The sequence below is a fragment of the Hydra viridissima genome, unplaced genomic scaffold (assembly GCF_058129835.1).
Source record: "Hydra viridissima isolate aposymbiotic clone 2 unplaced genomic scaffold, HvirCarnegie_v1 scaffold_3, whole genome shotgun sequence".
Taxonomy (NCBI): domain Eukaryota; kingdom Metazoa; phylum Cnidaria; class Hydrozoa; order Anthoathecata; family Hydridae; genus Hydra; species Hydra viridissima.
This window is the reverse complement of record NW_028324302.1, coordinates 6,884,636-6,897,764: the sequence shown is the minus strand read 5'-3', so window position 1 is coordinate 6,897,764 and position 13,129 is coordinate 6,884,636. Positions and strand designations below refer to the sequence as shown.

Below are 13,129 nucleotides of genomic sequence, written 5' to 3'. Positions count from 1 at the left end.
ACGTTGCAATACACATCGCTTGTATCAATACTGAACAATTATGAGGAATTACGGAACTTCTTTTCAGAACTGTCTAATACTGAAAAAAATGAGGCGGGGGCAAAAGCAAACGGATTCAGGAAGCAACTAGATAAGGCAGATACATTTATTATGTTGAAAATTACTAGTACAGTCGACTCTCGATATCTCGAACAGTAAGGGGACCGGAAAAAAAGTTCGAGATATCGAGAGTTCGAGATATCAAGAAAAGGGTTGAAAATAAATAAAATTGCCCGACTTTCATTAAAACAAGTTATTTTTCTGACAAAAATCATTAACAACAAAAACTACAACTTTTGGAAAAAATCTGTTATCTGATATTGCTTTAAATTATCCATCTTTTCCATCTTCATTAAATCCTCAAGTTTTAGTGCTAGGGATTGTATTTCATTTCCGTATTTTGAGCTGTATAGCGAAGCATTTTGAATTGTTTCAAAAGCAATTTCTAATTGAATATCAGATGGGCGTGGCGGGGCTTCGACGTCAATAGCTTCGTCAACGCTATCTTCAACTTCATTATCGTCGTTTTCAAAATTAGGGTCTAAAATCTGAGCAATGGTTTCAGCATCAGTAGCAAGTGAACCGGTGGTTACTAAATCGCAATCTAAACCAATGTAAGATTCCGCTGAGAGATCTTCTTGGACGGCACGAGGATCTAACTCTCGCAAACGGTTAAGTTCTTCTGTCAAAAATTTAAAAGAATGATCATCATCAGCTTCTTCAATACTCTTGTTTGTTTTGCTGATACCAGCTTTTTTAAAGCAGTTGATGACAGTCTCCATCGACACAGCATTCCACGAAGAAACAAGATCTTTCATTGCTTGAAGTATAGAAATTTTTGGCATGGGTTCGTTATTTTCGACAGCCTTGATACACAAACGCACAATTTTGTGACGATAATGAGCTTTAAGACTTCATATTACGCCTTGATCCATGGGCTGAAGGACAGATGTGGTGTTAGGGGGGAAAAATATTAGGTTGATGTTGCTTAGCCCTTCAATGTGTGGGTGGGCAGAACAGTTATCCACCAGGAGTGCTACTTTCCTGTCTTGAGCACGAAAAAATGAGTCAAGTTTCATTACCCATTCTGTAAAAAGGTCTCCGGTCACCCAACTTTTTAGCTGATTTTTATATGTGCAAGGAAGTTGTTTAATGTGCTTAAAACACCGTGGGTTTTTAGATTTTCCAAACATAGGTAATTTTTCTCCCGTTGCACTCCCTGTTGCTATGCCTGTTAGTCTGACTTTACTATTTTTTCCCCCAAAACATTTTTCTCGTGATAAATGGTATGTTTTGTTTGGTAGGCACTGGTAAAATAGTCCAAACTCATCGGCATTGAAAATGTTTTCAAGCTTGTAATTCAAAAGCAATGTTGGAAGTGTAGTTTCATTCCACGAAGCAGTCATATTATTCGTCACGGCGGCACTTTCGCCTGAGATTATTTTAAAGCTGATGCCGTTCCTAAAAATAGGAACAGAATAATTGAATTTTAATTACACGTTTAAAAAACTAAATAAATTAAATATAAACAGATACATGTTATTTGTTTATATTAAAATTGAACAAGATTTGACAAAATTTAACTGACCTTTCTTTCCAATTATGAAACCAACAATCAGATGCTTTAAAATCCAACTCTCCTAATGCTTCTGCGAATTTTAGTGCCTTTTCTTTTAGTATGGTACCATCAATTGGTACTTGTTGACTTCTTTTTGCAACGAACCACGTGTATATGGCCTTGTCTACATTTTTGAAATTACCACTACGAAGTTTCTTCCGTTTAGATTTTGTGCCATTTTTTTCCAGTGAGGTTAATAACTTGGTTTTATTTTTAATCCAGGTTGATAATGTGTTCTTTGGGACTCCATACTTTTTGGCAACCTCTTTGTTAGACATCCCAGTCTCTAGGTCTTTTAATGCCTTGCATTTTTCTATTATAGATTTGTTCGTGAGTTTTCGTTTAACGAGCGGCATGTTGCTGCGTTTGACAAAAAGAATAAATTATATATTAAAGGAAAACATTTCAGAAATTCGATTCTTAAAAAAAATCGAATTTAAAAATCGAATTAAAAATTTTTTTTTTTCGAAAATTGGAATTTAAAAAAATTAAATTTTATTAAAACATTTTTGAAAAAAAAAATGTTGAAAAGTTTGAGATAACGAGAGAAAATTGCCCTGTGGACCGAAAATATTGTTCGAGATACCAAAAAGTTCGAGATAATAAGGTTCGAGATATCGAGAGGATTTTAGCCTAAACTAGTACGTTATGTCCATGGGACCGCTAAAAAAGTTCGAGATACTCAAAAGTTCGAGATATCAAGTATTCGAGATATCGAGAGTTGACTGTAGTATCCTAAAACATTTGGAAGGAGCTGATACCATTATCCAGAGTAAAAGTCTACATTTAAAAACATGCAATGATATTATTGATACATTGAAAGACACCATTTATAACATAAGAGAAAAATTTAATTCTGTCATGTGGGAAGAATTAAAAGAGGAATGGAAACTTCTTCGTTTAAATGAACCTAAAGAACCAAGAAAAAGAAAGCTACCAATTAGATTTGACTGTGGATTAACAGAGCCACACATTTTCACAGCAAAAGAGCGTTACAATCAAATCTACAAAGCCTAGCATCAAGGTTTACCTCTGACTCCCAATTGTTGTTATTGAATGCAGAGTCTTTTCTAATTAATTTAGAAGTCTCTCCAAAAACAATTTGTGACTTTTATAAAGATGATCTAAATATAGATCGACTTAAATTGCATAGGGACATGTTTCATGATATAATTGAAGCCAAACATTTAAAAGTAGCATCTTTCATGGACGTTTTAAATGTTTTGAAATGTCATAAGAATAGCATGATTCATCTAATGGAGCTAAAAAAATTCGTGCACTTAATTATGACAGTTCCGATAACAACATGTACTACAGAGCGATCATTTTCTATGCTAAGAAGAATGAAGACATATTTAAGAAATACAATGGCCCAGAAGAGATTAAATCACTTGTCCATTATCAATTGTTACAATGAAGAACTGAATATTCTGGATATGACAAAGATTGGTAATGAATTTGTAAAAAAGACCATTCGAAGCAATACTTTTGCTATAAAAATTGTTAGTTCATAAGTTAATAAAAAATTACCGTATTTTATATTGAATAAACATGTGTACCTTACCAAGTACCTTTTTTATTTATTTTCAACTTATATCAAAAATAAAATCAATTTTCTCTCTTGTTTTTTGCATTTCCAGTAGATAAAAGTCTCAAGTGTCCTTATTGAAGTTAGGGGTCATCCATAAATGATGTCAGTAGATTAAGGAAGGGGAGGGGGAAATTTTTGCCTCCTAGCATTTCAGTTCGCCCCCTTGGTCAAAATCAAATGTCGACGCCTATGTGAGGAATAAATGCAGATGTCCAAGTGTTTGAGGAACGGTGATGGCATCTTTTACTTGTCTTCGGAGTCTCGAAATTCATGTCACATTCACCTTCATCGCTAGTATCTGTATCTAATAGGCTTCGAGTTGCTGTTTCTTCTCCTTCTTCATCTGCTCTTTGCTTCTCTTTAACAGCTCTTCTCTGTGTCATTTGCTTTCTCACATCACTTCGTTGAATCTTTTTATCTAATATGCTATCTTTTGATCCAAAAGTTGCAATTCTGTTAGTTTTCATGGAGTGGAGAAATGCCTCGCAATAAGCTTTTCTACATCAGCTGGCCAGAGTGGAAAAGTTTCACATGGTGAAGCTTCAATAGCATTTATCCTGCATACAACTGATGCATTTGACCTATGTTCCTTTGGTATCACCCTGAGTTTAGCATTTTCCTTTAGCAGTTATATGATGTGTTCACACGCTTTGAGTTCTGAAATCATTGGAATATTTGCTTTGCCATAAAATACCACTAGTTGATTCAATACTAGTCTTGTTGCTTCCCATTGAGAACGGTTTACATTAGTGATTTTTTTTGGAACATTTGTGTGGTACATCATGCAACGGAGTACTTGATGTCTGGTTGGAAGGTGGGCACCAGTGATTATTGCATCTTCAGGCAAAATAGCTTCACCCAAACCAAGTATTGCAAGGGACTTCCTTGTACCTTTGGATTCTGAATTGGAAGGAGATGCCATTACAGGTCATACTACTCAAAAAACAGGTAAGCTACAGTTAAGGTAAGTAGTGTTATTTGAAGGTAAAAAAACCACCACAGGTACCATTAGCCATTAAAAGTAAGTTGGTAAATAATAATGAGAAGTTATTTAATTAAATTTCCCTATTATCACTCATGCCATGAAAAATTATAAAAATTAGTAAATATGTAAAGTTTTTATTATACAATTAAAAAAGATAGTTGCTTACCAACTGATATATTCAAAATAACAGGAAAAAATTCCAAATTTTTCTCTCATAAGGAAGTCCAAAAATATTTAATTCAGTCAAATGCAGACAGCAAGGGTATAATAATCAAAAATATAGTATTGTTAAACTAAATTAACATTATTTATTTCAAACTTAAACATGAAAAACTGTTGAAGAAATTAATTACAGTTTGTAGTCTATGATAGGTAAATGTGAATTTTTCAAATGACTGGAGGACCCCCTAAATGTTAGTATAAGTAAGAAATATTTTATATTATACCATTTTGGCCTAAAAGGAAACTTTTTAAAATGGGTACAAGGATATTTAAAAACCTGGGGCGTTTGATGCACCCTACTGTTTATAGACGCTTGCTGCTGTATTTGATTACAGTTGAATAATTCAATTGGAACGAGTTGTTTAATGTGATGGAAAACAGTTTTAGAGTAACAGAAAGAAGAAGCTTCACTCAAGGACCCTTGTAATTAAAAATGTTCTCTCTTCAGTAGTCACTTGGTTTCATGTTAAAGCAGCCATGCTGTAGATCTGAAGCAGCGTAAATGCTGAGCCTAAAAGTGATTTGGAGTTAACTGTTCAGATAGATCATTACTTCACAAAATACCACTTCTAAGAGAATCCCAAAATGCCACTTCTGAAAAATGCTAAAAACGTAAGTTTGTCTAACATAGCATACAAAACATCAGCAAATGAACAGTTCTAAATTTGGTGTAAACTCAACTTTTTGATTGGTTACTTTTTAAAAAAAGAATTTTTTAAATGACGTGACCAAGATTAACTTAGTGAATTCCAAATCTTAACGCATTCAATGAAATATTACACTTTTTAAACAATGTCAACTTAAAAACATGTTGCACACTCCATAAATTTATTTGAAATTTAACTTTGTGTTGTCATAGACCAAAATTATGATTAGTGAACTCTGAAAAAACTAAGAGGTTCGTGCGGTTCAATTTCTAATACTTTTTTGATGCTGGGCATTTTTATCGTTATATTTGCATGCAAACGTCTGGAGGAGTCCTTCAGAGTTTTTCAAATGGCACTTTTTATTTTGGGAATTATTTTTTACATTTAACCATGTTATTTTTGATTTTTTACTTGCAAAGCTCAGACTTCAATTTCAAATAATTGAAAACAGCTAATGCTTTTGTAACATTTATCCAATTGAGTTACTTGCAATATCTCTACTTTTTTACCTCGAATAGTTTTTTTTTTCCACTCACAAAAAACTCAAGTAATTCAATAAAACTTTCTTTAACATGATCGCGTTACAAAGACGGTATGTTAAATAGTTTTTCAAAATCATAAATTAAACAAATTATTAAATGTAAAAACTTTTTTAACAAGACATTTAAGATTTATATGCCTTCCCCCTCTGGCTGAGAGTTTACAAGAAAGAAGTCCATCACTGTAAATTCTTTATCGACTATATAGTCGACTATATAGTCGATGAAGAATTTACAGTGATGGACTTCTTTATTGTAAACTCTGAGCCAGAGGGGGAAGGCATATAAACCTTAAATCTAAAAAATCGAAACTAAAAGCGGTTTCTAATGCTCCGAATTTTGAGATGTAAACAAAAGTCAGAAAATAAATATAGAAACTGTTTCTATATTTATTTTCTGACTTTTGTTTACACCTCAAAATTAGGAGCATTAGAAACCGCTTTTAGTTTCGAGATGAAATATTTTTTGTTTAAGATTCGAGAGGGAGTTTTCATTAGTGATTGATGCCTGTTTTTACCATACTTTGTTCATTGATTTTTTTTAGAAGTAATAACAATCCCGTTCTACGTTCTCTAGAAACAATAACAATAACAATAAAGTACTATAGCAATAAAATCCATTCAACTTTCCTAACCTGTGTTATTAGACTGTTTTTTGCATTTCCAATATCACTGCAAATATTTAAGACACAAATATTAGTAATTTATACAGTCACCTAGAACAAAGTTCGTCAAAGCAGATCGAAATCCATTTTCAACTAACATTAGTTCAATAAGTGTGTACGTTTTCACATAGAATAAAGTCCATCTGTCAGGGAGATTTATATGCTTGTACCCTAAACACGAGTCTAAACTAGGAAAAACGAGTCTAAACATCGGTGAAATAAAAAGAAATTGGTTTTGGGCGAAGTCGAGAACAAACTTTATATTTTTTTAGAGATACCTTTACATTGTAAAAAAAGTCATATATCTCAAATTTTTTCAAACAAACATGAAACTGTTGTACAAACGTTGTTTACTTTTGCAGTTGAAAGGAAAATTTATTTTTTATTTGTAATGTCCATTATACGCCAAGTGTATTAGTTAATACACTTGGCGTATAATGGACATTACAAATAAAAAAACACCTTTTTTGATTCTTGATTAGAAAAACAAAAAAGAATAATGAAAATACGCAAATCAAATATTTGGAATATTTTTTTTTATATATTCACCTCAGCAAAACAAACGTACATTAATTCGCAGGTCGAGGCTGCATGTTGACACGCTCACGGTTTCAGTGTCAGTTGTAACGAGAGATTTTCGCGAGCGATAAGTTTGAGGTTTCATAGTATTGCTGCGTTGTTGCAGTCGAATCATTCAAACTTTACACAAGTCACATTGGTAAGTAACGTATTCATAAGTAAAAACAGTTAATGCGTTAATGAAGTTTCACTTTATTTGCCTTTTTTTTCTTTTTTCTTTTTTTTTCGAAAAAGAACATTTAGTTAAAATCGCACACCAAGTATAACACAAAGTTAAAAAGGTGTAAGTGTGGTTTACCGTAAAAATGAAGCTTTAATGGTTAATAACACTTATACTTTAGTTAGAAATCGCTTTTTCCTCGTTGTTTTATCTATCCGTAAAGGTGGGTGTCAGATTACTAGATAACGCCTGGCATTTTAACATCCACTTCCATGAAAGGAGATGTTAAAGTATCTGGTTCTAGAGATTATTCATGTGGCATAACTTTAACTGCTAATATTTACAAAATAATTTTTTTTTCTATAGTTAAAAAAGGTCTTCAAGAGTTATCTAAAACAAACTTCAGGGAAATTTCTACTTTCGCATGGCCTTAGAAAATAACATCATGTATGATTCTTTGCTTTTAAAACAATATGAAAAACCCTTTAAGGTTTTTACTATTAAAATCTGAAAAAATAAAAAAAAAGTGAAATTTTTTTTTTTTCTTATTTGTGGAAGGTTTAACCTTTATAAACAATAAATAACGTACAACAATGGTATAAAAGTTTTAAAACTTACCCTAATTTTGTTTTTTAAAAAGGGCAAACTTCTAAAATTTTAAAAAATTCCATAGCAACGGCCTTTTTCTCCATTTAAAAATTTTCTATCTTCTAACAAAGATATCTTTAGTTTGGTTTAATATTTTTCTTTGAAATTTTTTACAGAGATAAAATGTAGTTAGGTGAATGTGCTGAGTTAAAAATATTTACACTATGGTATCCTATTCAAATAAAAATTTGGGTAACTTGGGCTATTTTGGTATTTAATTTAAGCATTACACTAAATTGCAAATTCCAGAGCATTAAAAAAAATATATAACTTTTTTTTTGACTCAGCACATAGTTCATACAATAAACAATGTTTTTGAAAAGTTTGACTTAATTTGAAAAATTTGGCAGTTAGTTATCCTTGTTGAAAAATATGCTATTTTTAAGTTAATTATGCACATAATTAATGACGTAATGTTGAAAATATGAAAAATTTGTATTTTTTTAATCTGTTTTGATTCCAAAGCTACTAAAATGTTTAAGTGTGAGGTAAAAAAGCGATTCTATCAATATTTTTTTTAAATAGTGGGTAGCCACCTTAAACAGTCCTATGAGCTATCTTTTGAGTAAAAAACTTATTACTGTACTGCGTTGTCACAAGATAGTTTTTCTGAGTCCACGCGTAATCGACTTTCCTCGAAATCAATAGAAACAAATTACTCCGTATGTACTGCCGATGACTTGACTTATCGCGTAAAAAACGGTTTTTTTGGTTGCTTTTAACTGTGTAAATTTTAAAGGTTGTTGTGTACCGCGTTCTACAGCCCTGAAAGATACGGAAGAGTTTATTGAATTCTTTAATGGTTATGACTTTTCTAGTGAATCATATACAGTTTACACTACAGATCAATTAACTACCGAATGCCGTAATATTGTTTCAAATGAAAAGATACAAGGTAATATTAACATAATATCTCTGTTATTGCTTGATTTTGATCTCTGTTATTGCTTGATTTTATATATATATATATATATATATATATATATATATATATATATATATATATATATATATATATATATATATATAGGTTACGACTGCATCGCGGTGCTAATATCAAGTCATGGTAATGAAACAGCTGTAATCTGTTCTGATAAAGAAGTAATATCAACAAATGAAATCATTGAAATATTCAGCGCCAAACAAAGTAGAATCAAAGTTCAAACACCAAAACTTTTTTTCATACAAGCATTTTTCCGTACCTCTTTCACATGTCACAGGTACCAAACTATTGCTATCCTATACAAATGCACTTGTAGCGTACTCGAGCACAGAGAAAAAAAAAGCATTCTCATTTTCAAATCCTCCCCTTAAAAGATACAATTAAAGAAACACAGTTGGTTCTTGGTTTATATCTTGCCTTCTTATAATGTTTAAAGAATACTCTGAAAGAGAAAATTTGTTGACTATGCTCACACGGGTAAACGAGGCAATGTGTCTCTATGGGAATAAAGAGAAGATGAAGCAAATATCTTCGCAAGAAAATCAACTCACAAGATTTATCTTACCAAAAGACATCATCAAAAAGTTCAGGAGAAGGGCATTTAGTAATAGTATTGCTCAAATAGACATTATTTTAGTAAAATTTTAACTGTAAGAAAATTTGTTTATGAAGTCAATTTAAAGTTTTAAGATGACTTCATTATAATCACAAAAGCTATTCTTTGTTTGAAAAGGGAATTGTTAATCCAAAACTAATTTGTATCTCTTTATCATTCGTCTTTATTAGTACTTTTAAAATTATAATTTTACAAAAAATCTTAAAAACTATTAAAATCTCAACAGTTCAATTCATATTTGATCCACTGATCACAATTTCTGATCATCTCATCATCTGAGACACATCTCTGATCCACTGACCACAATTCATCTCTGATCCACTGAATATAAGATTTTTGTGTTTTTATTAATCGACAATATTTTATTCAGTGAAAAATAAATACATGACACGTTTGGAAAAGAATACATTTTATAATCAGTAACTTTTTATTACATAATTATTAACTTATCAGTAATGACATTATTTTTATCATAAATTATTATTGTTATAACATTTTTTTTTTTCATAACCTTATATATCTGTGTGTGTGTGTGTGTGTGTGTGTGTGTGTGTGTGTGTGTGTGTGTGTGTGTGTGTGTGTGTGTGTGTGTGTGTGTGTGTGTATGCAATATATACATATTTTTCTTTAGTAAAAAAATACTCCAGGAATTCTTTAATATACAGAAGATTAGGAAACTTCTTTTTTTAAACATGGTTTCATCTGAAAAATTCATTGTGAATAAGGGCCTCTTGATGGTTTTCAACTATATTGACAGCAATATACAGCAAGATGACCCTCACAACAATTTCATCAAATATTTAGAAGCGTACAATTTTTCTCCCGTGTTGCATGCAGGTCAAACAAAAAGCGATTTGATTAACAAATTAGTTTCGAGAGATGATATTGAAGGTAGCGTTAGATATATACGTTTTGTAATTTTTTTTTTACCCCCTTTTTCTTTGGTGATAGTGTTAAAAAAGCGTTTAAAATCATTTACAAGGTCTGTTTTGTAAGGAGATAAGTGCTTATAGAGAAACTTTCAAATGCATTTTTAGATTACGATTGTATCATGGTGATGATTTCAAGTCAAAGTACTGAATTAAGTGTAATCTGTAGTGATGGTGAAATAAAATTGAATGAAATTATTGACATTTTTAACGAAAAAATTCCAATTCAAATACCAAAACTCTTATTCATTCAATCATTTTTTGTCGATGAGTGTGATGGCAATAGAGCTGTATCACAGAACAATTTCTCAGCTATTGAAACTGATCGCGCAAGTACAGTCGAAACTTTGCCATCTGACGCAAACTTACTCGTGGTACATTCAATCATGGAAAACAACAGCTGTTCATGGTTTATAGACTGCCTTATTAAAGTATTTGAAAATTATTCAGAAAGTGAAGATTTAATGACAATGCTCACTCGAGTTAATCGAGAGATGAAATCGTCACAAAAAAGCCAACTTACTCACAAGATTTTTCTTAAGAAACTATAAGCATATTTCATCTATTTGGTTATATTTGCTAAAGGTAAAATGCAAACCATGGCTGTAAAAAAAAGAAAAAAATGGGCTGAGGATTATAGTTAAACCAGACTCTACAAGCTGCCCTGTAACTTCATCGTTCTTACAAGTGTCGAATCTTATTGCATAAATAAATTGCGTACGTTGAAAGCTATTTTCTTACAACATCGCTAGAAAACAGCAGTGAACGCTTCTGTTCTTTCTGTCATGACTATTTTCGCAATCTCAGTGGATCTTTGATAAGAAACTGATGTTCCAATACCTGTAGAAAGCATAACTTTTCCGTAGTTAATTTTTTTGTTAATAGTTTCTTTTTAATCATTTTAACCGTCTCTTGTAAACACTTTTCGAAATATATATGAAAATTTGTATTAGTAAAATGTAAAAATAGATCTTGCAATTTTTTCAAAACCTTTTCTCAATTACTTTAAATAGTTCTTCAAAAGAAGAACTTAGCCTTTGTAACACTGGAGCGAAATACTTGCGAAATATAAAACTCCCAAAAATATATATTTACAACTAGTTTAACAAACGCAGACAAGAATTCTAAATTCTTTCAAGTTACGAATTCAAATAAATAGTGGTAAAATTACTTTTTCAATTTTAGTTTCAAGTAATAAAGGAAAGTTACCTTTTCATATCGTTAGTAATGTCATTGGCGTAGAAAAACCGGGGACTATCGTGGCCATAGTCTTAACAGCTTTGTTTTTTAAACGTTTTATTTTACTATACATATTTATTGATTAATTGAGAGGTAAGTAATTTGTAAAAATTGTTAGTTCGTAGTGTTGATATTTTTAACAAGATAATGTAATATAATAACAAAATAGAACCCTATGATAATATAATATAATAATACAATGTAACTTAATGCAGCAAAGTATTTATACTTATGATGCTATTATATTTTACTTCTATATATTAGATTTTAGAAAATTATTCGGTAGCATTAAATTTAAAAAATAACGCAATTTTAGCAAAACTAATAATAACAATACGGTTACCATATTTAACTTTCATTGTGAATATGAAAAAACTTATCTATGACATAATATAAAATATAATGTAGAACAATATATTGGGTTGGGGAATATATTCGTAGCGTTTTTATCAAAGACTTTTATTTAAAGGAAATCTTTACTTATAATAATAAATTAATCGATTATGCATTCGCCATCGCTGTTTACGACCTCCTCCCACCTCTCGACCAATTTGTCAATGTCTTTCTTCCAAAAATCGCCCGGTCTAGTATCAAAGAAATTATTGACCCAGTTTTTAAGGTCCTCTTCATTATCGAAGGTAACGCCCCTCATATGGTTCGACAGAGATCGGAAAAGATGGTAATCTGTGGGTGCAAGATCCGAAGAATACAGCGGATGCTGAAGGACCTCCCATTCGAGCTCTTGGAGTGTGGCTTTGACGACTTGTGCAACATAGGGTCTGGCGTTGTCGTGAAGGAGTATGGTTTGGCCTTGTCGATGAGGTCTTTTCAGTTGAATAGCTTCATTTACGCGGCGTAGCTGGGCTATGTAGAGCTTCTTGGTGATCGTGACATTCCTATCGAGCATTTCCCAGTGCACCATGCCCTCCCTGTCCCACCAAACACATATCATGATCTTCTTTGGATGAAGGTCACGCTTGACTCTAGGCTTTGGCGTATCTCCTGGTGCCACCCATTCCTTCCTTTGCTTCATATTAATGTATAGACACCATTTCTGATCTCCCGTGACGATTCGATACAAAAGCGCTGTTTATGACCACGTGTTGCTCGATGGCGGGCGAGATGTTGAGAAGCAATTTGAAGGCAAATCCCATTGAATGAAGATGGTTGAGAATCGTTTTACGATCACAGTTCATTTTTTCGGCCAATTCACGACTTGTTTGGTGACCGTCCTCCTTTAAAAGTGCTTTGAGACGCTCTTCGTCGAAGTCAGAAGGTCTCTCGCTGCGAGGTGTGTCGTCGACGTCAAAATCGCCATTTTTAAACTTTGCAAACCATTTTCGTGCAGTGGACTCACCTATGACACCGTCTCAGTATACGTTACAAATGTCCCGGGTTGCTTCATCAGCCTTTTGGCCTCGATAAAAAGCGGAGAAAAGTAGGTGTCGAAAATGTTGTTTTTTACCTCCTGGATATTCCATTTTTAAGCCTTAAAAGTAACAAAAAATTAAATTATTCCAAAAGACGATTAGGACAGTTTTGTAGAGCAGAAATAGCCCTATCGAATGAATATTTACACTTTGTCAAACAGAAACAAATCGTTGTAAAATAAAATAAAATATAAAAACGCTACGAATATATTCCCCAACCCAATAGTACCTTCATCGTTTAATATTTATCAAAATTCATTATTTAACCTTCTTTATTTAA

The 13,129-nt window shown here is 32.0% G+C and overlaps 1 protein-coding gene and 1 pseudogene across 5 annotated transcripts; both read left to right on the top strand.

Annotated features, from left to right (window-relative positions):
• The first annotated feature begins 4,624 nt into the window (after window positions 1-4,624).
• LOC149890786 (caspase-7-like) lies at window positions 4,625-9,283 on the top strand (annotated as a pseudogene). Its single transcript, XR_016450767.1, has 3 exons — window positions 4,625-4,646; window positions 8,432-8,587; window positions 8,723-9,283. The product of XR_016450767.1 is annotated as a caspase-7-like (transcript).
• LOC149890785 (caspase-1-like) lies at window positions 6,725-11,169 on the top strand. 4 transcript variants are annotated; one of them, XM_090082775.1, is made up of 4 exons: window positions 6,725-7,023; window positions 8,511-8,587; window positions 9,883-10,142; window positions 10,289-11,169. In XM_090082775.1, the coding sequence occupies exons 3-4, from the start codon at window positions 9,944-9,946 to the stop codon at window positions 10,729-10,731; spliced, it is 642 nt and encodes a 213-aa protein (XP_089938901.1). In that variant the 5' UTR covers window positions 6,725-7,023; window positions 8,511-8,587; window positions 9,883-9,943; the 3' UTR covers window positions 10,732-11,169. The 4 variants fall into 4 exon arrangements, with proteins under 4 accessions (XP_089938901.1, XP_089938899.1, XP_089938900.1 ...); XM_090082773.1 differs by having other exon boundaries at window positions 8,432-8,587; XM_090082774.1 differs by lacking the exon at window positions 8,511-8,587.
• The last annotated feature ends 1,960 nt before the right edge of the window (window positions 11,170-13,129 follow it).

Excerpts from the sequence above, each read along its gene's own strand:
- LOC149890785 (XM_090082774.1), top strand. The coding sequence starts at position 9,944 with ATGGTTTCATCTGAAAAATTCATTGTGAATAAGGGCCTCTTGATGGTT. Across the intron at positions 10,143-10,288 it reads TTCGAGAGATGATATTGAAG|ATTACGATTGTATCATGGTG; the intron begins GTAGCGTTAGAT and ends ATGCATTTTTAG.